The sequence below is a fragment of the Poecilia formosa genome, unplaced genomic scaffold, assembly GCF_000485575.1.
Source record: "Poecilia formosa unplaced genomic scaffold, Poecilia_formosa-5.1.2 Scaffold89, whole genome shotgun sequence".
Taxonomy (NCBI): domain Eukaryota; kingdom Metazoa; phylum Chordata; class Actinopteri; order Cyprinodontiformes; family Poeciliidae; genus Poecilia; species Poecilia formosa.
Window position 1 is genome coordinate 6,712 of NW_006800028.1, and position 24,565 is coordinate 31,276.

At 38.1% G+C, this 24,565-nt stretch overlaps 2 protein-coding genes and 1 long non-coding RNA gene across 8 annotated transcripts in view; 2 read left to right on the forward strand and 1 right to left on the reverse strand.

The window, feature by feature from the left end:
• The first annotated feature begins 660 nt into the window (after nt 1-660).
• On the forward strand, nt 661-2,705 carry LOC107836819 (uncharacterized). The gene is made up of 3 exons (XR_001662780.1): nt 661-744; nt 1,610-1,617; nt 2,696-2,705. It is a non-coding gene; the product is annotated as an uncharacterized LOC107836819 (long non-coding RNA).
• On the reverse strand, nt 2,207-4,450 carry LOC103141739 (CD59 glycoprotein-like). 4 transcript variants are annotated; one of them, XM_016674062.1, is made up of 4 exons: nt 3,537-4,450; nt 2,827-2,934; nt 2,569-2,688; nt 2,207-2,505 (listed from the first exon to the last, which is right to left on the reverse strand). In XM_016674062.1, exons 1-4 carry the CDS (start codon nt 3,583-3,585, stop codon nt 2,393-2,395), a joined length of 390 nt encoding a protein of 129 aa, XP_016529548.1. In that variant the 5' UTR covers nt 3,586-4,450; the 3' UTR covers nt 2,207-2,392. The 4 variants fall into 4 exon arrangements, with proteins under 4 accessions (XP_016529548.1, XP_016529547.1, XP_016529546.1 ...); XM_016674061.1 differs by having other exon boundaries at nt 2,207-2,484; nt 2,548-2,688; XM_016674060.1 differs by having other exon boundaries at nt 2,207-2,688.
• A 2,869-nt stretch (nt 4,451-7,319) lies between these two features.
• The window catches only part of msh3 (mutS homolog 3 (E. coli)), a 41,422-nt gene continuing 24,176 nt past the window's right edge, over nt 7,320-24,565 (forward strand). Inside the window, exons 1-16 of one of the 3 annotated variants that reach the window (XM_016674059.1) lie at nt 7,320-7,610; nt 8,744-8,861; nt 8,957-9,258; nt 10,582-10,794; nt 10,984-11,100; nt 11,198-11,315; nt 11,405-11,544; nt 12,467-12,633; nt 15,720-15,829; nt 16,035-16,149; nt 16,574-16,658; nt 17,112-17,221; nt 20,366-20,498; nt 22,226-22,413; nt 23,310-23,478; nt 23,641-23,705. In XM_016674059.1, the coding sequence (XP_016529545.1) occupies nt 7,467-7,610; nt 8,744-8,861; nt 8,957-9,258; nt 10,582-10,794; nt 10,984-11,100; nt 11,198-11,315; nt 11,405-11,544; nt 12,467-12,633; nt 15,720-15,829; nt 16,035-16,149; nt 16,574-16,658; nt 17,112-17,221; nt 20,366-20,498; nt 22,226-22,413; nt 23,310-23,478; nt 23,641-23,705 (2,294 nt within the window). In that variant the 5' untranslated portion in view covers nt 7,320-7,466. The remainder of the gene's footprint in view (nt 7,611-8,743; nt 8,862-8,956; nt 9,259-10,581; nt 10,795-10,983; nt 11,101-11,197; nt 11,316-11,404; nt 11,545-12,466; nt 12,634-15,719; nt 15,830-16,034; nt 16,150-16,573; nt 16,659-17,111; nt 17,222-20,365; nt 20,499-22,225; nt 22,414-23,309; nt 23,479-23,640; nt 23,706-24,565) is intronic. The other 2 variants (XM_016674058.1, XM_007557480.2) reach the window with 2 other exon arrangements.

A 24,565-nucleotide genomic window follows, 5' to 3' on the forward strand; every position in this document is an offset into this window, starting at 1 on the left:
GCAGTTAAGAAACTTAAGCTGCTACATAATAGAAACATTCATTAACTCACTACAAAACATTTTCATGCTATAGAAAACCACATGAACTGCAGTTGTATTTTTTATTTTTACTTTTTGAGTGGGTGGTGATCTGTGACCAAATAGAAACTTTACAGAGAGATAATTTTCATGCTATAGAAAACCACATGAACTGTAGTTTTTCTCTTTTTTTTTGGTAGTATGAATTGGTTTAGAAAGCCTTCATGTGACTGCCTGTCAATGCGGCCCTATTTTCATAAATTCTGCTATGAATCTTGGTTGTATCTAATATGACTTAGATTAAGTTAGTTTTTGGAGACAAGAAATGAAGCAGAGGCAAAAGGTTGTGATTTCTACACTTACCCACCAGAGGTATCAGAGTGGAGATTTTCACACAGAATACCTTTCACTGCTAGGCTGCAGTTGGTACCACTGTTACCTTGCAGCAAGAAGGTTCTGGGATCGATTCCCGGCCCGGGGTCTTTCTGCATGGAGTTTGCATGTTCTCCCTGTGCATGCGTGGGTTCTCTCTGGGTACTCAGGCTTCCTCCCACAGTCCAAAAACATGACTGTCAGGTTAATTGTTTTCTCTAAATTGTCCAGGTGTGAGTGTGTGTGCATGGTTGTTTGTCCTGTCTGTCTCTGGCGACCTGTCCAGGGTGTACACCGCCTCTTGCCCGAAACGTTCACTCGAGGCACCAGCACCTCTGTCGACCCCACTAGGGTGTACAGAGGATGGATGGACCTTTCACTGCTGTGAACAACAGCCTGAGTTTTTTTATTTATTTATTTTTTTACTATTTAACTATTTTATAAATTTCCTGATAGAAAGGAAATTCAGGAAACTGGTTATCTTCTAGGCCTGTATTTTGTATCTTTCTGTCAACTCTGACCAGTGTGCTGGCAGCATGATGTCACCAGGGCTGGACTGGGACCAAAATATAGCTCTAGTATCTTTTTCCATGGCTGAACCATGTTGACTACTTCTGTGATAAGCAGAGGCACAAAACATACCAGAGCAGAGCATACGTGAATGCTGTATTGTTTCAAAAGCACAGCAGCTGACAAGGAAGAGTGTAGCTATGTTGAATATTAAATGCTCTTTCAGTCCTAACAGACTATCATCCTGGAAGACACCCGTGTCAAAATTCCCATCTTAAAATGAAAGGGGATGTCAAAGAAACTCTGCTAGAAATGTCTATGTCTAGAGTGGCCCCAGGAGTGGTGATTGAGGGTTGGGGCTGGTGCACAGCTACCTTTGAAATCTGATATAGCCCCCTGCGTGGTCACCCCCACTAGAGCTACCAATTAGTTTGCTCATATCACTCTAAACATAGATCAGTGTCTTGTCCATACTCCATTTGACAGAAATGCTCCTTTTGTTGTTCTACAAATGACATTAATATTTTCTTTGTTACTGATCGTTTCAAATTTCTGTTTTTAAATGGGACAGTACATAATAATTAACATCTACATGGAAATAGATGAATTTATAGCCAAGTTTCTAATTTCTAACCTTGGTCCCATTGCCAGGTTTATGTTTAACAATAAGAAGAAAAACCAGACAGATTACAGAACTCTTCATAAAAAGATAAAGGGGTAATTAAACAGCTGTTTTCAATTTGAAGTCTATAATAGTTTTAACAATTTTTACCTTAAGTTGATAAGTATGTTGAATAGAGTTAGAATAATAGTGTGAAAGTAGTTATATACAATTAAGCCAGTGGTTCCCAAACTTTTTTTACTGGGCCCCCCCAGTGATCTCCAAACACTCCTTGGTTGTGTGGAGGGGTGGGGAAGGGGTTAGAGAGACTTACCCCCCAATTCATCCCCCCAGCACAGCATTCATCGTTGTTGTTTGTTTTTTTTTTTTATTCATCCATCCCGCGTCCCCTCTGCAATGGCGTGCCCCACAGTTTGGGAACCTCTGAGTTAAGCTATGCTAAGCTAAACAGGATAATTGTGTGACTAGAAAAATAGCTGTTTCTAGCAAATAGCAAAAATAATTAAACAAAACTTCAACCTAATACACGAGAGATAACTATTGAATAAATTTGCAGCCCCAGAAAGAGCCTGGTATCCTTCATGTTTTATTCTTAATCTTAGAAAATGTAAAAACATAGTAGTTGATCAAGTTATCTTTAAAAATGTCTATATTGAAAAGACCACATAACACCAATTTATTGACTGAGCATTTGGTTAGTTTATTCTTTCATAGCTTACAAATTTTGTTTTATGTTTAAAAGAGACATATGTGTATTACATGATGAATATAAATGCTGCATATCTGTCCTGACTGCATGTTTGCTGTCAATTCAGCATAACTGTTGATAGACAAAACAATAAACCAGGACAGGATCATGATTTCAGAGCCTTAAATAAAGAGCATCTTAAGTGCTGAAGACAGGAGCAGCAGGATGACACCGGGTCCAGTTGGTATGGGACCGTTGCCAGTCAGTACAGCACCTTTGACAGTCAGTATGGCACCTTTGCCAGTCACTAAGGTACCATTACTAAACAGTAAGGCACCTTTCCCAATCAGTATGGGACTGTTGCCAGTCAGTATGGCACCTTTGCCACTCAGTAAGGCACCGTTGCACAAGTCCCTGTCACAGCACTGTATGGGAGAAATGCATTCTGCCTTTGGCATGCAGGACTTGACAATCAGTCCTGTAAGAGCAAGAAAACTTCTCAATAGTATTCATAAATATGCTCTATAATGTCCACAAATAGCTCATACAACAAGTTAAATCTTTTTGCAAGTGATAAATTCAAGCAGCACAGATTCTGATACATTTAAAAGCTTACCTTCTGCCTTGACAGAAGCACATCGGTCGAAACCAGCAGGACAAGTTAGAACACTTGAGCAGGTATTGGGTTCAGCTGTTCCATATGTGTAGCATCTCAATCCGGATGCTAAATGAAGAACCAAAATAATTAAACATCATTATCAATAACAACAAAAACAAGCTAAGAACTTGACAGATGTGTGTCTTTTATATTAAACATCAAAGCCGCTTAAATACAAATTTTCAATTAAATGAAAAGAAAGTCTTAAAGTCTTTAACGGTAAAAACATAAGGAAATTGTTTGTACTGTTGAACACGGCATTAAGACAGTCCCGTCCGAACTGTAAATACAGAATTCAGTACATTTCTATATACATTTTTACAGAAATGAGTAAATCAATCAATCAATCAGTAAAAACAAGACTCAAAATTTGGTTTAAAATCTCAAAATGTATAAAATCCAGTTCAAATATTTTATAAACTAATAATGAGAGCTTTAAAGAAATATTTGACTTACAGCTTTGAATCAAGTCATAGAGAAACTCCTAAACTTTAGGAGAAAACCTGAATTGCTTATAAAACTTAATCTTTGTTTTATTTCCCCTTTTTTTGTTAAATTCAAGAAATTCTTACCAACAGAAAAAGTTACAAAAAGGACAAGAACTCCGTAAAGCTTCATCATGAACGTAGGCTGTGCGAAGNTTTTTGTTAAATTCAAGAAATTCTTACCAACAGAAAAAGTTACAAAAAGGACAAGAACTCCGTAAAGCTTCATCATGAACGTAGGCTGTGCGAAGGAAAAACGTTTTCTTTCAGTCCTTCCTTCTTTCACTTCCTTTCCCTAAATAAACCCGCTCCACAGGGACCTGAATATAAAGAGCACTCAAATGACATCATGGCCCTCATAAAAACTCAGCATTACTTTCAGTTCTGACAGGTGTTTATTCAGGATATTGGAATATGGCATTTAGAAAAAGAAATGTAAACATGTCAAAGTCAGTAAGTGTATATTAACAGATTTTCATTGCACTGTATTTAAAAACAGTTCAAAGAAATAAAAAAGGACATATTTTTAGTATTCAAATTCAAAAATACTTTATTGATCTCGTCTTGGAAAATAAAACTTTTGCTTATTTACTGGGAAGAAATAAACAAGTGTTATACTTATGGTACTGATAACGGAGGTTTCAGTGAAGATGTTTTTTCTTCTCTTTCAAACCGGAACTCCTTTGAACCAGGTTTGATTTATGGACAGAGGTACAAATTAACTCGAGATGGGAGAAACTGAGAGAGAAATGGGTGTAGGCACCATGTACGTGACTGATAAGACATAAAAGGAGAACTGTATGTGCTAAGTTTCACTTCTTCCTTCTTCTCTCTTGCTTTTCTTTTCTCAGACGGTGATGTTTACTCTGATTTTCTAAAGAAAATATCTAAAGACAAATGTCCATTTCTCTGATTCTATGCATACCCCTTTATCAAAACAAATAAAGAATTTACCTAAACAATCCCAAAGGAAAACTAAAAGTTGTTGTAGCTCATTAATTCTTCAAATAGTTATTGTAGACAGTGATGGCTATTGACAGGAAAGATCTTCTGTAACAGTCTGTATTACAGTGATTTTGAAGAAGCCTCTGACTGAAGACACTCCCCCCGCCCCGCAATACAGTCTCACGAAGAAGATGGTCAGGGTTGTCCGCAGACATCCTCTGTGATGTCTCACCAGAGTTTTTCCTAGCGTGACACAGTTTAAAAACAAAACTTGGAAGCACAAAAACAGAACTTAAAAGAACACAACATTTCCTGTGATTCTGGCACAAACATGCTGCATCAATCATACTACTTTGAATATTGTTTATGCTACACACACTGTTATGTGATGACATTTTATTGTGCGTGCAGCTATAAAAGTTTTTCTAACATGTCATGTTCTGAACTCTGGATAAAGATAAGCTCAGCATTTAGCTTGTTAGACTTTTTCCTTTTGGCATTGGTAGGATGACTTTTAGATGTTTATGTCAGAAAAATCATGAAGTTCTCTGAAGTTGTATTTCCTCCTTCAAAAGTTTAAACTTTCTTACTTTAAACTTCTTACTGTAAGTTTTCCAAGACTTTAGACTTTAAAAGTTTAAAGTACTGTAACTTGGAAAGTTGCGATAAACTACTTAAATTATTTTACTGTCCAGATCAGACAGTAAAAAACCTTACTGTCTCATGTGGTAAAAACATATAAAAATTGTCAAGGTTAACAGGTTAATTTTTACTATATGTAACCTTGTCTGCTGTGCAGGTTAATGTTAAAGTTCTGCCAGATTAGAATTACACTGGTGAGTCAAACTGAATTTTTTTCTAGTTTTTAGAGTCGAAGATTATGTGGGGAAAAACTTTAATACCAAAAGCCATTTTTATATTTCAAAATAAAAGTGTAAAATGTTCAGCTGAGATTACATATTACTTTAAAAAATCTAATATTACGGCAGATAGTCCACTTAAACTGATGACCCTCCTTTTTTTTTAACAGCCAAAACCAGAAATTGTTTCAAATTGATATCCAGTTTTGAAAGATGGAGATATTATTGCTGTGACAGAGGAGAAGAGAAACATTTCGGTTAAAATTTTCTTAAAGTTCACAGTTGTGATAATATAAGTACAGAGGAAAAACAGAGAAGAGTTTGTACAATCAATAAAAATGTTAATTTGTTGGAACAAATTGTAAGAACTAATGACTTATTAAATGGTCCCTTTTCTTTATTTGAACTAAATAATGTTAATAGGAAATAAAAGAATGATAATATTTCTTGTATTATGGTTATTGAGCTTAGTAATTCAACTAAAAAGGTTTTCCTGAAATTATATAGTAAGACCTGGAAAATAGTGATTTTTTAACCTATGGCATGGAAAGAAGCAATCATAGTTCCAAACCTAAAATCAGGTAAAGAGTGGTCAAACCAGCAAGTTATAGACATATTGCATTAAATTCACATATAACTACTTTGTTAAAAAGAGGGGATATTTATCAACATTTCAAAGTGGACTTAGAAAAGGTAGAAGCAGTATGGATCCTATTCTACGTTTAGAACATGAAATCAGAAAAAGGGTAAGTTAGTAAGGAGAGTGTGGTGGCTGTCTTTTTTCATATGGAGGAAGCAGATATGGAAGGAAGGTTTTAAATAACATTTAAAAAGGTGGGAATTAGTGGATTCATTGTTTTATTGGATAAAATGTTTTTTACAAGATAGACCAGTACAAGTAAGAATAGGGCAACATTTTTCAGAAAGATTTTTGGTTGAAAATCTTTCTGAAAAAATTTTCAGAAGAAAATCTTTTCGCTTTACTTCCTTAGGGAAGTGGTTTGACGTACTTCCCTAAGGAAGTACACTATACTTTCTTAGGGAAGTATAGCGTACGGCAAACATATGTTTGACAGTTTTGGAGAGTGGAATGGGCTTTTCTTTATTTGCTGATGATGGAACAATCTGGAAAAGGGGTAAAAACTTAAATTGTATTGTTAAAAATATACAAGAAGCAATTAATAAAATGGAAGATTGGTCCTTTAAGTGGAGATTTAAAAATTCTATAGACAAAACTAAGAGTTTATTTATTTATTTATTCATTTATTTTTTACAAAGGAAGTGTCTGAAAATCTAAAATTGCAAATATATAATCATGATTTAAGTTTAAGCCATTTAAGTTTTTGGGTTTAAGGCTGGATGAACACCTTACTTGGAAAATTCATTTTCAAAAAGTAGTGGAAAAGTGTAAGAGAGTTTTAAATGTAATGAGGTGTTTGGTGGGGAGTGAGTGGGATACTGAGAGAAAAACATTGAAAGCAATACACGGGTTTAGTACGGTCTGTATTTGATTATGCCAGCATAGCCATCATACATGTCAAGAAATTTTAAAACCCTGGGAAAAAGAAAAAAAGAAATGAACCGTTTCATGCATGAATTATGATCCTTTGTGTCAGGATTTTTTTCCAAAATGTTTTTTGATTTTCTTAAGGCATAAAAAAAGGTAGGAAAAAAATTTAGTAAAAAGTTTTTATTTTTTTTATTTTTTTTTAGGTGATCAAATGTAAGTTTCTCCAAATACAAAGTTGTTATTTGAAAAATACATCAGTAGTATTGTTCTTTAGGGGTTATCTGATGTCACAATATTTTTTTTACCTGCAAGAGTCGTCTACAGTAGAAGGAGGGACCGGGTCGGTTGCAATGCTTTTATTATCTGTCGGCCATATTGGATTTAACAAAAATAATTTCTTGCATTTGCAGCTGATGGCCAGTAGTTGATAGTGTATTTTATGATGCATTGGTGTAGAAAGGCAGAAAAATTATATCCAAATTACGTTTTAGCAAACTTACAGTTAAATACACAAGATATTTTAAATAATCTTTTCAATTCTGAATATTTTTGTTCTTTACTGAAAAACCTCAAGAAGACGAAATTGATAGGATACAGAGTTTATACGTAGCATACACACTCCACTCCAGTAGATGACGGTAATGCACATCAATACGTTGCGGCGTCATTTTACGCGCCTGGGTGACGTCAGCTCCTGCGCCGCTATGTTTTGAAAAGCCGGTGGAGCTTCAACTACTTCGTTATGACCGGTTTTATGCAGGTTTTTAAAACATTTCGGTTAAAAAAAGAAATGTAAACATGCCAAAGTCTGTGAAGAAGCCCTGCACTACTCAGACCTCCATCAGCAGGTACTTTGGAGGACTGAGCAGCAGCAGCAGCAGCAGCAGACCTCAGTGTGGGATTAAAGCAAATCCTGCAGAGCATCGGCTCTCAAGAGGAAAGGTGAGGTCTGCTACTTAACTCATTTCATATCCGACATGTCATCTGTGGTTTGCTTTATGCAACTCTTCCAGAATTTAGTTCCTCGGAAAGTATAATGTCACACTAAGAAAGGTTTTTAAACCACAGCTCTTAATTCATGGGGATTTTGTGACCTCTGCTCTATCAGCACTCAGTCATTGGAGTCCTCCACTATTATGGGTTGAAAAAAAGTCACAGCTAAAGGAATCATGTATTGAAATATTGCTGTGTCCAGTTATATTAATTGGACGTTGAGAGGAAGGAAGAAGTGTGATGGACAAAGATGCAAGTGCAATAGGTATAATTGAACCTTTATTGGAGGACTTTGAATCACAGTCCACAGAAGCCTTGATGTTAGAATATTGTATTTTATTCAGACATCAAGGTAACAGAGTCTGGAGGAAGAGTGGAGAGTAATCAAAGTTACTTCAGGTACTGGTTGAGGTTTTCACAGTGTGAAATTTAGGGTGCCATGTCATCTTCAGAGCAGCCATTTGCAGGAACTTTTAAAATATTTCATCTTTCGTCCTGCTGACAAGCTTTCTGGAGTTGCTGATTTAATTTTCCAACAAAACTTGGCATCTGTCCACATTGCTAAGGGAATACTACCTGCTGGTGTTACTCTCCTTTTACTGATAAGCAAACTGTACTGACCTGTAACCCAAGCAGAATGTCACAGACACCAGACCCAACAGTGCAGATGAGCTGAAGGCAACCTGGATTAATGAATGAATGGATAAATTTATTAATCAAAACCTCAGCAAAGTCACAGACTGCTTGCCTCCAATCACTGATTCACCAATTCATGCAAAAAGGGACCCAGCAAAGTACTGAAGGCTCATACTTTACAGTAGAATAATATACATTTCCACACATTTCTGCTGTTTCTTATTGGTTTTAGGTAAAGGTATACTTTTGTGATAAACCACATTTAGGGCTTTAATTAGCTGTTAAACATTATCATCAAAATTATAATAAAAACAATCACTTTAAATATTTCACTGTTTCTCCAAATCAAAATTTTTGAGTTTCTTGAATTAAATATTGACTTTAATTAACTTTTTAGGTACACACTAATTTATTGTACCTGTGATTATTTGGCTCCTGTACTTTAGTTGAAACTTTCCTCTGGTGATGAAGATGGGTTGCCATCAAAACGAACCAAACTGGCTGTGAAGGGCCAACAGGTGGAAGACGTGCAGTGTGAGCCCGGACCTTCTCAGAGTGTTAAAGGTGAACACAAGCTTATCATCTAATTTCATTTCTTCTAAAAATATTTCCTTTACTGTTTGAAAACTAAATATTCTTGGTTTGTTTCTTCTCCCTAGAGGCAAAGCCGACATTGAGCCGAGGAGGAGGAGGAGGACGAGGAGGTCTCTGCTCCTCCACTTTGGAGAAGCTGAAAGGTTTCTCCTGCATGATGGCTGATCCGTTTCTCCGGGCCATCGAGGACGAAACAAAGATGGATGACCGCAGCGGCAAAAGCTCTAATATGAGGAGTTCTGTTTCGCCTAGTTTTGTGGATTCTCATCAGCAAATCAGCAAGACACTGCCTGGGACAGAGAAGAAGCGGGATTATGAAACACAGAATCATGACGAAGAGGATCCAGAGCTGGCTGTCACTAATCTGGTATGTTAAACAAATTCTTCTCTATGTGAAAAAGACATGAGAACATATTTAAACCTCAAAGGTTGGTAGTTTAAGCCCTGAATATAATATTTAGCTGCTTTCTATAAATGTTCTGACTAGGGCCTCTGACCTCTACCTCTTTCAGATGGGGTCAAGTAAAGCCAGGCTCGCGTCATCAAGCAAATAATGATTAAGTTTACTCTTCACATAAACTCTGAAAAGATCACAAGGACACAAAGACTTGCCTTTTACAAAACGAGAGAAGTGTGTCAGACTGTTTAGGCTAACTCCAACAAGAGCTTGCAAACCTTCGGTATTCATTCTCCTCAAAGCACAGGAGTGCCGTCATAGTGATAATTCAACAGCACAGGCAAGTGCAGGAAATGCATTCCATATATGGCAGCTACAAAGAGAGGCGTTTTGCACAGGATGTCACAGTTCAGCTATCTTTGTAAACGGCTGCGAAAGCGTCTGCACATTGTCTGGAAACTTCTTTAACAGGAAAACACCTGCAGAGAAAAAAACACAGCAGATATAGCAGTGAATAAATGGTAAAAAGTATCAACATTTCCATCAATGGCATTACTGCAACTCTCTCTGTGCTGACACCTGATGCAGTGAGAATCCATTCAACAAGCTGAATATGTTACTCATAAGCAGGGAGTGTATTCTTTATGTTTGGATTAAACCTGGCTATAAATATTTCATAGTAAACAGTGCTAAGATTTACTAAGATTGGACACATACTATAGTCATGATGATTAAATACTTTTTGTCACTTTGATCAACTTTGTTTTCTCTGTGCTTTTTTGATCTGAGCTGGTAATTCTTAGAATAATTTGCCACCTCCATTGATAAACTGCAAACCTATACAGTCTGAATACAGTTTAAACAGTTTGCTCAGAAGGTACAAATGTTTCTTTTTTCACTTCCTTTTATTGGTTTACTTTGTCCTTATTCCCTTTACCTGCTGTTTATTTTTCTTGTCATGTGTCCAGTCTTGGCATTTCGGGCATACCATATACAGACGCTGGTTCCCAACACATGACAGAGCAGATTTGCTCCTAAAAAGGATATTTGAAGTTTGTGTCATAATTGCATGATTGACTTTATGTTATTTTATTGGGATATTCATCATTGATGGGAACCTGGAGCAGTGAAGGAGTCAGTGAATCATTTACTTTAATTGCCACTCAATTAAATTTTACTGAGCAATACAATCTTTTTTTAATGCACCGCTGTTCGAAGAGCTTAACTTCAAACTTGAGCACCGCTAACAAACTAAAAATAACCACATTTGAGCATATTTTCTTCCCCCTGCAGGGATTTTGCTTGTCTAAGATCACAAAGTCAGGAGGAAGGGAGGGAGGCAAGGTTGCAGAGTCTCCATCAGACTCCAGCGCCCCCTGCAGACGCTCCAGAAGCACATACACCCCCCTGGAGCAGCAGGTCATGGAGCTGAAACAGCAGCATAAGGACGTGCTGTTGGCAGTGGAGTGTGGCTACAAATACAGGTTCTTTGGAGAAGATGCAGAGGTAAAAACCCGAGTATGCTTAAATAATCAGATGTAATCGTAGCTCCAGTGTATCTGCTACTTTGCAAAAGAAAGTATTCTCATTGAAACTACACACTTCTCATTTCCTAGTACCCCGGGGGAGGAGAGAAAACATCTTTGCTCCAGGTTTAGACCAAATAATCATTTAGAAACTTTTGCATTTGAACAGATTGCTGCCAAAGAGCTGAACATAACTTGTCACCTGGATCATAACTTCATGACGTGCAGCATCCCGACTCACCGCCTGTTTGTTCACGTCAGGCGCCTGGTGTCTCATGGACACAAGGTAGCAGATGATTGCTAGATTCTGATTCTCTTCTTCCCCCTTCCACTCCGTTAGCAGAGACAGATATCGTCTCGTCACTTCTGTCTGTCATTTTTAGGTTGGCGTTGTGAAGCAGACAGAAACGTCTGCGCTGAAGGCGTCAGGGACCAACAGAAACGCTCTGTTCAGCCGTCAGCTCAGCGCCTTGTACACCAAGTCCACTCTGGTGGGAGAGGGTATCCTTACAGGCATTTTCTGTCCTTACATGCCCCTAAAGTAGCTTTTTTTTAATCCCTTGATGTCCTTGACGAGGTATTATTTCCAGACGTAAACCCGGTCTGCAGAGTGGCAGACGTGGAGGAGGGGGGCTGTGCTGACGTGGTGTCGGACCCTCCTGACAGCTTCCTGCTGTGCATCAGTGAGAACTGGGACAAAGTGAAGAAGCAGCTCTCTGTGGGGGTGGTGGTGAGTCTGATAAACATAAACTGCAGCTGAAACCAAGCAACATGGTGTGCATTTCAACAATATGAAGCACATCGAATCTGAGTTTATCTGGAATCTAGAAGATTTTAAGTAATTCCTGAAGGAAATGGTATTTTCAGCTAGATAAACTATGAGAAGATCAGTGGTTATTTGTCGACAGGTTTGAGAGAGTCTGGCTGCCTCATGTTGGAAATATTTTCCAATTAAAGAAGTTCAATAGCCAATTACATCTCCTCCTCTGTATAAGTGAGATATTTTCATAACAAATTCATCTATTAAAACTTATATGAAAGTGTTGGTCAATGGTGACGTTTTATATTTGAGTCTTTCTTGGCAGATGTCATTGGTATTTGATCAAAATGAACAATGATGCATCCACAGGTTTATGACTTTTTTGTTTGTGTTATATTCAATCCATAACAGAGTATTAGGGCCATCATGGATTAAAATGAAAAATGGATACATTTCAGCCAAAAACGTCTTTAATATTCTCTGATGTCAAAATATAATAAATTGGCAAGAATTTTTTTTTCCTTGATTAAAGGCATACATTTCTGATATGAGAACTAAAATATCCTCTGACGTGAGAAATTTGTAAGAAAAAAAATCCTGAATTTGTAAGAGAAAAATCTCTTATAGAAATATTTTACACATGTTTTGTCTGGATTAAGGAATAAAGTCATTTACCCTCTTGTCATAAATATTAAAGACAATATTTAAAAATTCCAATTTCAACTTTGATTGAACTGGAAGGAGAGTCATTTTTATCCATATTTAAAAATATGGCTGACTTTATTTGTAAAGTCAGCCATCTAATATGAACTGAGTGATCAAACTACCTCTTTACCCTCTAATCTTTTGTTTTCTCCTTTTTCTGTCCCTGTGCTTGTGTCTTGTGCATCAGGCCGTCCAGCCCAGCACTGGAGACGTGTTCCTGGACTGTTTCCCTGATGGTCCGTCCCGCTCCGAGCTGGAGGGCCGTATCCTGAGGATAAACCCAGTGGAGGTTCTCGTGCCTTCGGACCTTTCGGATCAAACCTCCAAACTGCTGCTCAGTATCGCTAATGCCAGGTAATCTGCTGTCACGCCACAAGGGGGCGACGTGTCTTCATTTTCCTCTGCAGAGCTTATCTCTGCTTCGATAGAACTGAGTGTGTCTGAGTTTGGTTCACTTGATTCTGAGGGGTTGTGTTTAGATTTCCCCAGGCAGGCAGGCATGCAGCCCTGCTGAGCGGAGCACTTTGGGCTTAGTGTGGCAGAGGAAATCGATGCGGGCGCACTGAGCGGTTATGAGATGGGGTCTTCAGCACGCAGGTTCTCACCACGAGGCTCAGCGGGTCCACAAGATTCATTTAGTATTTAAGGTTGTGGATGGATTTTGCTCAAACTGGAAACTTCACAGTTTAGTTTGTGAAGGTTTTTGGCTCAAAGTAAATAAAAGTTTGATTTAGAAGGACAATCATGTCACACTTTATGAGTTTCAAAAACACTGTTTAAACAAAGTTATTAGAAAAAAATACTGTTATGATTAATTTTCCAAATGCTGGTCACACTTAATGCATGATTATAAAATTGATCAAAGGAGTTTATTGAGATAATTTATATTAGTTGCTTCTATAACTTTAATGTGTAAATTGGACAAAAAAAGCTTTATTTCCGTATGATTGACAATTGGCTGTTTTTTTAAAACTCCTTTTAGTCAGAAAGAAATAAGCAAACAATCTTTTTCCTTATGTATGTTCAGAACTGACCTGTAAAAATATTTATTTTTTCCCCATAGTTACACAAACAGCATTGATTATTGCATTGGCAAACATTATTAACTAATAATAAAAAGTTTTTGAGGTTTTGGGATTATTATCATTTTGTTTTTTTTAACATATTTTTCATTCTTTTTAACGGTAATTGGGGGCAGGATAACTTTGGGTTCTTTTCCAGCCCACTACTCTTACTGTAAATAATAAAAGTAATAAAATGTGTTTTGTCTACATTCCTGCATTTTATTGTTACTAAAATAGCTGATATTTCGTATTTCTCAGTCTAACTCGTCATTCCTCATAGAGGACTGTTGTGTTTCTCACTGTGCTTCATTCAGTATGATGCAGTCACTGATCGGAGAAAGAAAGAAACGTTTCATCTTGCTTGATACAGGAGATTTCTTGCTCCAGTCATTTTCTGACTTGATCAACACAAAATCTCCTTTCTCCAATTTTACAATCGATTTATGTCTTTGGTTTCGCAAGAGGGAGAAAACACAACTTCTTTTTAACATCAGGAAGATCTAGTTTCAACTGTGAGATCAAAAAGACAAAGAACTGAGATTTATGTCTGTCTGACTGACGACACGGCCAGCACCGCTGACGTTGAGCTGCTTTGTTGTGCCGTCCTTCTTGTTCACATCGGCGCCATTGACGTCCTCTGTAGCCCAGCCATGACCGCGAAATCCTGAGGAAATGAGACAAGAGAAAGAGAGGGAGCGAGGAGCGTTTGATTACAAGCTGAGAGTTGGATAAACAGGAGAAATGTCTGCCTCATTCTGCGTCTCTTCCCTTCAAAAACGATTTGGAGCAAATTTATTATCCTCTCTTGCACAATCCTTGCAGCTATTTTCTTTCTTTTTTCAATTTTCAATCAGTCTCATTGATAATCACTGCTCCTCGGGGAGCTACCAATCAGAACCAAACTCCTCTTTGGCCTCTTGTGTCTCAGATAAGTCTATTACACGTCCGTAGCAAACGGAGCTTAATGACAAAATTTTCTTGCTGATTATTTTCTCACTGTTTTAATGACTGAACCTGAGAGAAATGATACATTGTGCATCAGTAATTCAGAGATAAATGTTTCAATGAGTGCCGGTAATGAGGCTCCTCTAAAGGAGCAGCCCAGGAGAGCGTCTGAATCGAGGGGTTTTTGTGGCTGCTGACGTCAGCCTGTCGGTGCTTCTGTCTCTGGGGTGGGCAGACGAGACGGGACCCCTGGCAACGGACTCGTGTCCATGGAGTGGCTGGTAATGAGTCCCTCAGAGGTTGATTGTGACAACTGGGTGTGGTGTTGGTGGCTTTACTCGTGCAGACGGAGAGGGAGTTTGCATTTACCTGGAGGTTTAAGGTGGGGAATATGAAATGTTAAGATTAAATGCAAACATCCCGGAATAGATTCACTCCAGCTCACACAAATTCACCAAAAAACAAACTCGACTGCTCAGAGTATGTTTTTTGTTTTTAGGGGGGGAGGGTTTATTTTTCACCCTGCAGGAATGGCGCTTAGGTTTTATGGACAGTTAAAATATTAAAGAGATACTATTAGATGTATGAACTGACAGCCTGTTGAATTTATGTCAAATCCCTATTTTACCTAAATGTTTCTAATACTTTTATATTTTGTATTTTATGGTTTTAGCTCAAAGTATCAACCGTACCAAAACTGATTCTGTTTTTGTTCTTTCATTTCTTTTTGTATAAACCTGAACCAGGATCAGCCTTAGCCGTCTCAGTATTTTAAGTCGGGCTCAGCTTAATGCAGTCCTCACCACGCTCAGGCCCCATCAGGCTTTTGCAGAAATGCTCCTACAACACCAACCCTGGATCAATAAGTGCTTCAGTCGCAGTTCTTGTAAATCTCGCAATGTGGTGCAACTGACTGGCTCAGTGATTAATTGCCCCAGCCTAATTTCAAGCACAATGTGGGATCTATTGATTGCTTTTATATAATCTGAGCTCCTGGACGGACCATTTGCTGAACTGAAATATGATGATTGTGTGTTTGCGCATGGGTGCTGGAAAACGGAAGACCGAAAGTGCTTCAGCGCTGCAAAGAGAGCCATGGCAACAACACGGCAGACAAAGCAACAGAGTCCTTGAGAGGTGCAACGCCGAGAGAGTGGATGGAGCAACAGGGAGATACGATGGTGCACCAGGGAGACGCAGAGGAGAATGTGGCTTTATGGCTGTGACTGAGGCTGTTGCGTCTCCATAGAGTCTGCTTGAACACAATATGCAGCTGCATCTGTATTTTTCTCGAATAGAAAACTGTGGTTAGATGTGAGGTATCCACGTTCAAACAGAGTGACAAGCAACACTGTTGTTTATCGCTGGATCGATACTAACACATGGTCGTTATAATAAATGAAGGTTATTGCTGTTGTTGTTCCCCTCCAGTGCTCAGACTGATGACCGAATCAGAGTTGAGAGGAGGGACAGCGCTGAATTTGAGTTCACCTCTGCAATGAACGCAGTCGTCAAGTTCTACTGTCACACCCCGGAGAAAGGTGGATTTTTATGTTGCGTCATTTTGTTCCGCTTAGAGCTTTTACTCTGAACGCATTTTTTCCCCCTGTTTGGTTCCTGCTATTAATACCATGACAGCCACTCAGCGGTAACACTGGATGTGTCTGACAAGGACTGAGCTATGACTCACGGCTGGGCTTTAGTGTTAAAAATCCAAACATGACTGCGTGTTTTGTTTTCCTCCAGACTCGCGCTCTCTGTCGAGCGTGGCCTCCTTCGACAGCCCGGTCATCTGCTGCCTGGGGCCGCTCATCCAGTACCTCCAGGAATTCAATCTGGAGAGGGTTCTTAGAAACGAAAGGTGCACGACACAGACGCATCCTGCAAGATTGATGTTGGGAATCCTGGGAGAGATTATTGAGATAATTACTGCAATTCTTCCATATAGAGATAATAATTTAAAAATTTCTTTGGGTACAGCATTTACAAGAAAATGTAGCTTTTTTTTCTTTGTTGAACATTACTGTAATGAATCTTTGCTATGTTTAAAATAACCAGGAACATGTAACTGACAGCCTGACACTTGTATTTATTATTACAAACATACAATTTGAGATTTACCTGCAACCTTTGAAATTAGGGAATAAACACCTTCTTATATATGCCATTCGTTTTTTGTTGGGCTTGTGACAGTTTCTGTCATCTCATCTACAAAACTAAGCATTAAAATTGTTCTGACAAGGGGAGGTAAGTGGTGTTTAAATAAGATTTTTCATTTTGTGCAGCTCATTTCGGCATCTGTCCAGCGAATCAGGGGGGATGAAGCTGAGTGCTGCCACTCTCAGGAACCTGGAAATCCTCAATAATCAGGTACATGCTCCTGTCATTTAGCTGTCTTGGTCAATTTTTAAGGAAAATAAGATTGTACATGTGGAGTTAATGCATGATTCATACTACGCTATGAAATATTTTAAGGTCACTCTTTGTATTTGCCTCGAACCGAAGCCTGTGCTGCAGGACATAATGCACTTTGTGCGGCTTTGGAAGATTTACACGCTGCGCTGCCAAACGCTGTTTACTTTGGCTCTGTGTCATCAGCTCAAAATGTGACACTTGAGCATCTCGGCCTTCATGTATTTGTTAAATCATATGTTGTTATTGCTGCCTAATGCGTCTGGAGCGTTGTGCTCTGCATGTCAGCCGTAATGATTTACTCCCTGTGATTTCCATTTCAATAATTTTTATGTTCTTATCCTAAAGTGCTTTGCTGCTTGATGGTGCAAAGGTGAATTGAGTTTTTTTTTTTTTTCCTTTGATTCATAGACAGATGGGAGCGTGAGGGGAAGTCTGTTGTGGGTGTTGGACCACGTTCGCACTCCGTTTGGACGGAGACTGCTGAGGAAGTGGGTCAGCCAGCCGCTCACAGAGCCGCAGTGAGTACACGTCACCTTTGACCCCCCAGCTTCATTCTCACTCACTGGGTTCTCAGTCAGCCTGCACAATATCAGTAAAATATGCGACAATTATTGCTAAATGCTATAATAAGAATATGATTATTGAATTATCTGCATCATTTTACTTCTTTTTTGTATTTTGAACTGTGTTTAGGTTTTTAGGCTCCGAGTTTGTGGAGCATTTTGTGACTTTTTTATTTTTTTATTTTTTATCTGTGAAAGGAGCCATATAAATAAAATGTACTTACTTACTCCAAAGCAACAGAGCAAGAGATTGATAGGTACAAGTCTGTCTGCAAGCTCACCTTTAAAAAGTCTTAAATCCATGTATCTAAAAATAAGACCTTAGAATGTCTTCGATTCATTTAAATAATTGTAAGTTGGCCTTAAATACTTTAATCACAGGTCTTAAATGTTGTCTTTGAAGGACTGCTTAGTCGTGTATATTCAGTATTTTATTTTCTTGTGGGACTTATCTGTCAGTTTGAGTCTCCCCTTGCTTGCATTTTGCAAAAACACACACCATCATGGGTAAGTGTAAATCTAACACAAGCTTGCTGGATGAAGTTTGTACATTTCTTTTGAGATGCAGGTCTTAGATGCCCTTCAGAATGGTTTTAAAAAGCCTTAAATTTGAGTTGTTGAAACCCGCAGAAAGGCTGGTCTGGTGAAGCGAGATGGTGGCTGAAAATATTCTAGCTAAACACAGAGGGAGCCAGAAATACCTTCTACTGGAAAAACCAAACCAGTGACAGACTAATGGTGTTAAATAATGTCACCACCAGTTTTCGTCAGAGAACCGACTGGGAGAAAACAAGAAACTCTGCTGCTTTCCGGGTCCTTGATATCCACTTTGTTTTCTGATATGGATCATTAAGTAAAATGTCAGGAAAACAAAGTTTGAGAATGAAAAATGTTATTGTCCTATTTTCATCATTATGACCTCCATAAATGATCTCCAAGAAGAACTCCTATATTTCTTGTTGCTTTAGTCTTGTTTGTGTATGAAACTGTGCAACATCCACAACAAATAACTCAGGTTAACAATACATACAATACAAAGACCATAATGTTAATGTGCATTGATTCCTCTACTGGTTACAGCAGAAGAAAGAAAGCATGTAAAGTTTTAGAGTCAGCTGCTTAACAAAAAAAAAAAACAGGGATTTTCAGTCTAATTCTGTTTTCCATACAGTCAAATTGTTAGTAATTTCTGTCTCTGAGGGCAGCCCTCTTTTCTTTCTGCACAGGGATTATGGTTGTGGATTGGGCACCGCTTTTCAGATTAAACGGATAACATTTCTGCAGAATTTAGACATGAATCTAATCCTGATTACACGCAGGCGGATTAATTCCTCGACATGCTGCACATCAGCAAAAGGCACGGATGTTCTGGCCCAAAGCGAGACGATGCACCATGACTTTTCGTTCTGAGTATGATGTTCAGGTCACAACTTCTCTAAATCTGCTCCAATCTGCTTGTTTGAGGCTTTTTAATGGCCATACTCAGATGAACTCTCTGTGCTCTTCAGTGAATTGTTTTAATGGAGTTAAATCGATTCCTTCATGTGTTTTTACAATGATTTTTTTGTTTTATTCTGGAGTGAATGTCTTAATGTCTTCCCTGTCTGCAAAACCTCAGATCGTTTAAAGATGAACAGCTTTTCAGAAGTGGATCGAACGTGAAGAGAAAGACAGAAAAGCTGAAAATAATATTCTTTTTAGTGAAATTGTGTCATTTATGTTAACTATAATAAAGTAAAAGCCATCTAAAACTATCACCATTTGTCACTTTGAACGCTTGTACAGGAGTGTAATTTTAGGATTGCGTTGGTGTTGCAATCAAATAAATTCTCCCATCAAAATGTGACACAACCAGAAATATTAACATTCATTTACATTTTTGAGATCTTACTTTTTTGTTTCTCTTACCACATCTTCTAAAAAAAAAAAAAAAAAGTGGAGTTACTGGAGCGAGACAACCACATGGAGCTTGATGACTAATTTGCTTTTTAAATAATTTAACCTTTTATTAAGAACTGAGAACAAAATTAAACCAACTACCCACTCAACAGAGTCTGACTGTTCAACTTTACCACTTTTAAAACCAAAATTAATTGCCCACTTACAATTATTATTACTAACTAGATCTCATATCGTCTGACAGATATTTTACTCCATCTTTTACTTACTCAGGCTTCCTGTGTTTTTCTTGTTCACATTTTGTGACGTTTCAGTCACAGATCTTAATTTGTTTCATTCTCAATAAGATTCAGGGTCCAGACTTTGACTGGGCCATTCTAACAGATACATATGTTTTGATCTAAACATTGTTGCTACTGCTGCTCTGGTTTAAGGTCACAGTTTTATATCATAATTTATTTCTTAATTACGATTGAAAAAAAAAGACTCCTTTTTTTTAACCTAAATGAATATGAAACCTGAGAGGTTTGGTTTGAGACAATAAAACATTTCCTTAAACTGTTTTTTTTTTTAAAATGTGCATTTTTACATTTCAAGCCAACAAAGTCAAGATTGGGGATTAATTAGATTTTTTTTAATTGATTGACAGCACATGAACTCACAATAGAACACATTAAAGTTTGTGTGACAAAATGTGATAAAGTTCAATGGATATTAGTGACTCTGCAAGACGTTTAACTGTAAGAATCAGCTCGGTTTCTCTCCTGCTTCCTGCCTGCTTTGCAGAGCTTTCACCTCAGAGTTTTTCCAGTTATGTGAATAAAACTCAGCCTGAGAATTTCCTGCAGTCTGCCACATGTGTGAAACGGAAACTGTAGGCAGAATCTGCAGTATAATTGCTTGGACCTTTTTCTGAGGTGTTCATGTGACAAAATATGAAAAACTGTAGGAAGTCAGGAGTTGTTTGGCACTTAAACGCAGCACTGTAGCTGCAATCAGCTGGGTTGCAATAATTCATAAAGAATCCAATCAGCGGCAATCATTTCAATCAGAAAGGATTCCGCTTTTCTAAGAACACATATCTTTTGCTCCTTGCGAAGCTCGACTGTTTCGATGGCTTTAACTCCTCGCCTTTCAGCCCGTCTTTGTAATTCACACCTCTTTTCTTTCCTCCCGTCTCCTCCTTCCTCTCGCCTGCAGGTGTATAGCAGAAAGACAGGATGCTGTGCAGGAAATGATGGAGTCAGACTCGATAACTCTGAACTCCATCAGATCTCTGCTGTCACATTTGCCTGATCTGGAGAGAGGCATCTGCAGCATATATCATGGAAAGGTAATCAAAAACACTTAGATGCATATTTTATTTAACTGTGTGCTACAAAGCTTTGTCATCCAGAGATGGTTAAAAAAGTACCTGAAAATATGGTCTGACCCTCTCAAAGACAAAAAACAATTTTCTTCTTTTTCCTCTCATCTCCATTGTTCTGTCTTTTTAATGGCAGACTTGATCAACAGGAGGGAGCAGTCACCTCACTGTCGCTTCCCTGATTGTCTAACAGAACCTCATTTCCCACCAGACCCGTCTAAGAAGTGCCACATGCTTTTCTTCTGTCTCCATATGCGCATTTGTGTGTGTTTGTCCGTGAGGCGGCACACATGTATTGCTTCGTGCTCATCTTTCTGTCTCCTTCATTTGGGGTTAAAAGAAAACGATCTGATGTCTTCAAACGTGGACACACAGCGAGCACACGGAGCCGGGCCTTAATTGTCATGTTGCCCATCTGCAGATAAATGGGTCTGTGTGTAATGGCCTGTGTCTCAATGGCTCCATTGACATAATGGCAGGCAGGGCATGCCTGTGGTCTTCTGCTGCTCTCTGTTTGTTTTTCATAAAAGTGCAACGTGGGGGCTGCAGACGTGGGGCAGCATTGAAACCGCAGCGAAGCCTTTAGTACCAAAACCCCCGGCGGAGTGACCGTTATTGATGTGAGGCTTCGGACTAGTTGTAATAATATTGGACATACGCTCTCTCGTCAGAGCCATTCCCAGGGAAAAGATTGATTTGTGCTTTATATTGACTTAATTTAATTGCTATGGCAATAATGTTGATGGTAGAAAACAGTTGGCTGCTGTTTTTTTAAGGTTGACTGATTTTATATTTCTCATCATGTGGATTGCTGAAACCGTTTGCCTTTAAACACAATTTAAAGCCTTTACTTTTCCATTTTTGAATGAAAGTTTTGACACGTGAAGGTGCAATATTTTTAATCTTTTACAGGAACAGCCTGATGCAAAAGACTTTAAGTGTGGCTGTACATTACTGACAATAAGTGGGATTAATTCATATTTTTCTCATTACTCTTTCTTTTCCACCATCATCAAGATCATGGCACCGGTCAGGTTTGGGCAAAACGACTGAAAGTCCATCCAACAAGATAAATTCAATGGAAACCAAATGTTTTACACTAAAAGACAGAACTTTTTTTTTTTTCAATCACTGTCTGACATTAAATATTGGTCAGAAATGTTGCAGGTGGAACTCTAATCTATGATTTCATGTGTTCTTACAATATTTGTTTTTGTTGTGTACTATCTGCTAGAAATGGGTTTTATTTATTTTACCGTAATATTGTAAAAGCTGGCAGGCTGTGGTTTATTATGTCACATTCAGCTCATGTAATCTTTCTATTTTTATAGTAACACACCATTCCATGCCAAAAAAAACCCTGAATAAATCACACATTCTGCATTTTTTGTTACACTTAAATCTTTTAGGTCATAGTGGGGCTTGCTGTGTTGCACTTTGAGATTGTTTATCCTACTTCATATAGTCAGGCAGGTTCTATTTAATAATGTTTTTCTAACAGGTCTGTCTGTGGCTCACCTTTACTCCTTGTGAAAAAGTGTTTACTCTGGATTTCTTCTTCTGATACTGGAATTAGTTTGATGATTCAAAACATGTCATTGTGATAAAAAAGCAAAAACAGAAGAAATCTTTATCACAACGTACGACACCACTAAGCTGGTTGTTTTGCTGCCGTTTTCCTCCATGTGTTGCAGTCTTCCACACAGGAGTTTTTCCTCATCTGCAGCAGTCTTTCTCGCCTTGGGCTGGAACTGCAGGCTCTACTCCCAGCTGTCCAGGCGCAGATCCGCTCCTCGCTGCTCCGGAGCCTCTTATTGGACACTCCTGACCTGCTGGCTCCGGCCCATGGCTTCCTCAAGGTGCTCAATGAGAAAGCAGCAAAGTAAGTTGAACCTAAGGACAAGAAAACGGGTTTTTATCGAGGAGAAACTGTTTGACTGACTTTTGAATGTTCTTCAAAATCACTCAAGACAAATAAGATTATCTCTATTTATCCATCAAAGCATGTTTTGATGGATAAAGGAGTGAACAAATCTTTTTCTATTGCTTGTTGTGTTTATAAACCAAACAAAAGAGGTTTTTTTTTTGTTTTAATTCATGTAGTATAAAAAAAATATAATGTTTTTTTAATCCATCCTAATAAAAAAACTGATTTCAGACCCTCAGATCTTTTACACATTTTGATCATTTGACATTTTTGTTGACTTCAGGTGTTCAATATAATAGAAATCAGAAGTTTACATACGGTGAATAAAAAAACATATTCTTTTTAACTGCCTGAAATTAAATCAGACCAAATTTCTCTTAGGTCAGTTACAATTTCCGAAGTTATTTCTTTTTGCTAAATACAATACAATACAATGATGAGAGAAAAGAATATGTGAGAGATTTATTTAGGAGCGTCTTCAAAATCAGACGTTTATATCTGTTTAGAGGGAAAGCCCAGAAGGTGACGGCTGGGCCGGACTCCCTGCTTATGATGACATCCACAATAAAACTCCTGAAATCATGTAATTTTTTTCCTTCCCAAAAGTATCAAATGCCATGTGCCCAACCATTTGGACACTTTCTGAAGGTGCTGCTTGAAGCTGATGCTCCGCACTGTTTCTGACAGCTGGCACCGAGTGCCGCAGTTAAAGGCATCAGAGTGTTATATATTGACACAAGGATGTTTCTTTTTCTTGTTGTGGTGGTTCAGATTGTCAAACTGTGAACTCAAAGATTGGCAGAGTGAGGTGTTACCAGCAGCTGTCACCTTTAAATTGGCTGTTTCTGCAGGTCGGGGAATAAGACGGAGCTCTTCTCAGATTTGTCTGGCTTCCCGACGCTGCAGGAAAGGATGAACCAAATCCAGTCTGTCCTCGCTGAAATTCAAGCCCACCGCAAAGAGGTCCGGTTGGTGCTGAAGGCCCCCGCGCTCGATTACGTCTCAGTTTCTGGACAGGAGGTGTGTGAGTCTGGGAGAGGGGGGGGAGGTGGGAGGAGGTCAGCTGGCTATTTGGGTCGAAGTCCCAACTGTTTGTGTTTGTCTGATTTGAGCAAAGCTGACGCATTATTTTGCCTGTTTTCTCTGCTCTGATTTATCACCCTCCTTCTCTTCTGCTTTCAGTTTCTGATTGAGGTGAAGAACTCGTTGTCAACAATCGTTCCACCTGACTGGGTCAAAATCAGCAGGTCAGCTCACTTACCAGTGAAACAAACAATCAAACACTTTTTACAGGTTTTCCTTTAGTTTTTCCATTTTAAAATTCCCGACCTAGATTCTTGAGTCTCTAGATTATTTTAATTTATTTCTATTCTGTACTAAACCCTGGAAATAGTTGTACTTAGACCACTTTGGCCTAGATCAAGATCAAATTCAAGTCCTTTAAAACACACTTTGCAATTTTATTTGAGGTTTTAATGAATATTAAAAACAGCAGAGAAGTATTGATGTTGATTTGGGATATAATCTAGAGCTATATAAGGAACTGAGACGAAAAGAAGAAGATGAAAAATTTAGCTTGTTTGATCTTGAAACAATTAAAATTTAAGGATTCATTAAGAATGATAATCTTTTTGAAACATGCCAAATAAAAGACTTTCAACTTAAGACTTTATTGAGCCCAGAGGGAAATTTGTATTTGTAATTCTAAAGTATACCAAATAAATGCAAAAAAGAACATTGGTTTTACAACAGTTTTGTTTTTAGTCTTGTGGTAAGTGCTCTAAAAATAATATCCCAGTTCAAACATTTTCCAATGCCCTATTGTCTTCATATTTTCCATTGTTATCAGACAAAGCTAAACACTGAAGCACTGGACTGGCACATCTTCTGGGATTCTTTGTAATTTTCAGATAGATACAAACATTTATGTTGAAATAAAATATGTATTAGATGATTCAAACCCATAATCTGATAGTTAGGAGGACCTAAGCAGATCCGACTCCTTTCTGAGAAACACATGTTGTCATGTCGTCTGAAAAGGGAATTAAAAACAAACAAGGAAACAAGCAAATAAATAACCAAAGTCAGTGATTTATTTTTAACATAT

Excerpts from the sequence above, each read along its gene's own strand:
- LOC103141739 (XM_016674060.1), bottom strand. The coding sequence starts at position 3,585 with ATGATGAAGCTTTACGGAGTTCTTGTCCTTTTTGTAACTTTTTCTGTT. Across the intron at positions 2,935-3,536 it reads TTTTGTAACTTTTTCTGTTG|CATCCGGATTGAGATGCTAC; the intron begins GTAAGAATTTCT and ends TTCTTCATTTAG. Across the intron at positions 2,689-2,826 it reads TGCTTCTGTCAAGGCAGAAG|GACTGATTGTCAAGTCCTGC; the intron begins GTAAGCTTTTAA and ends TTGCTCTTACAG.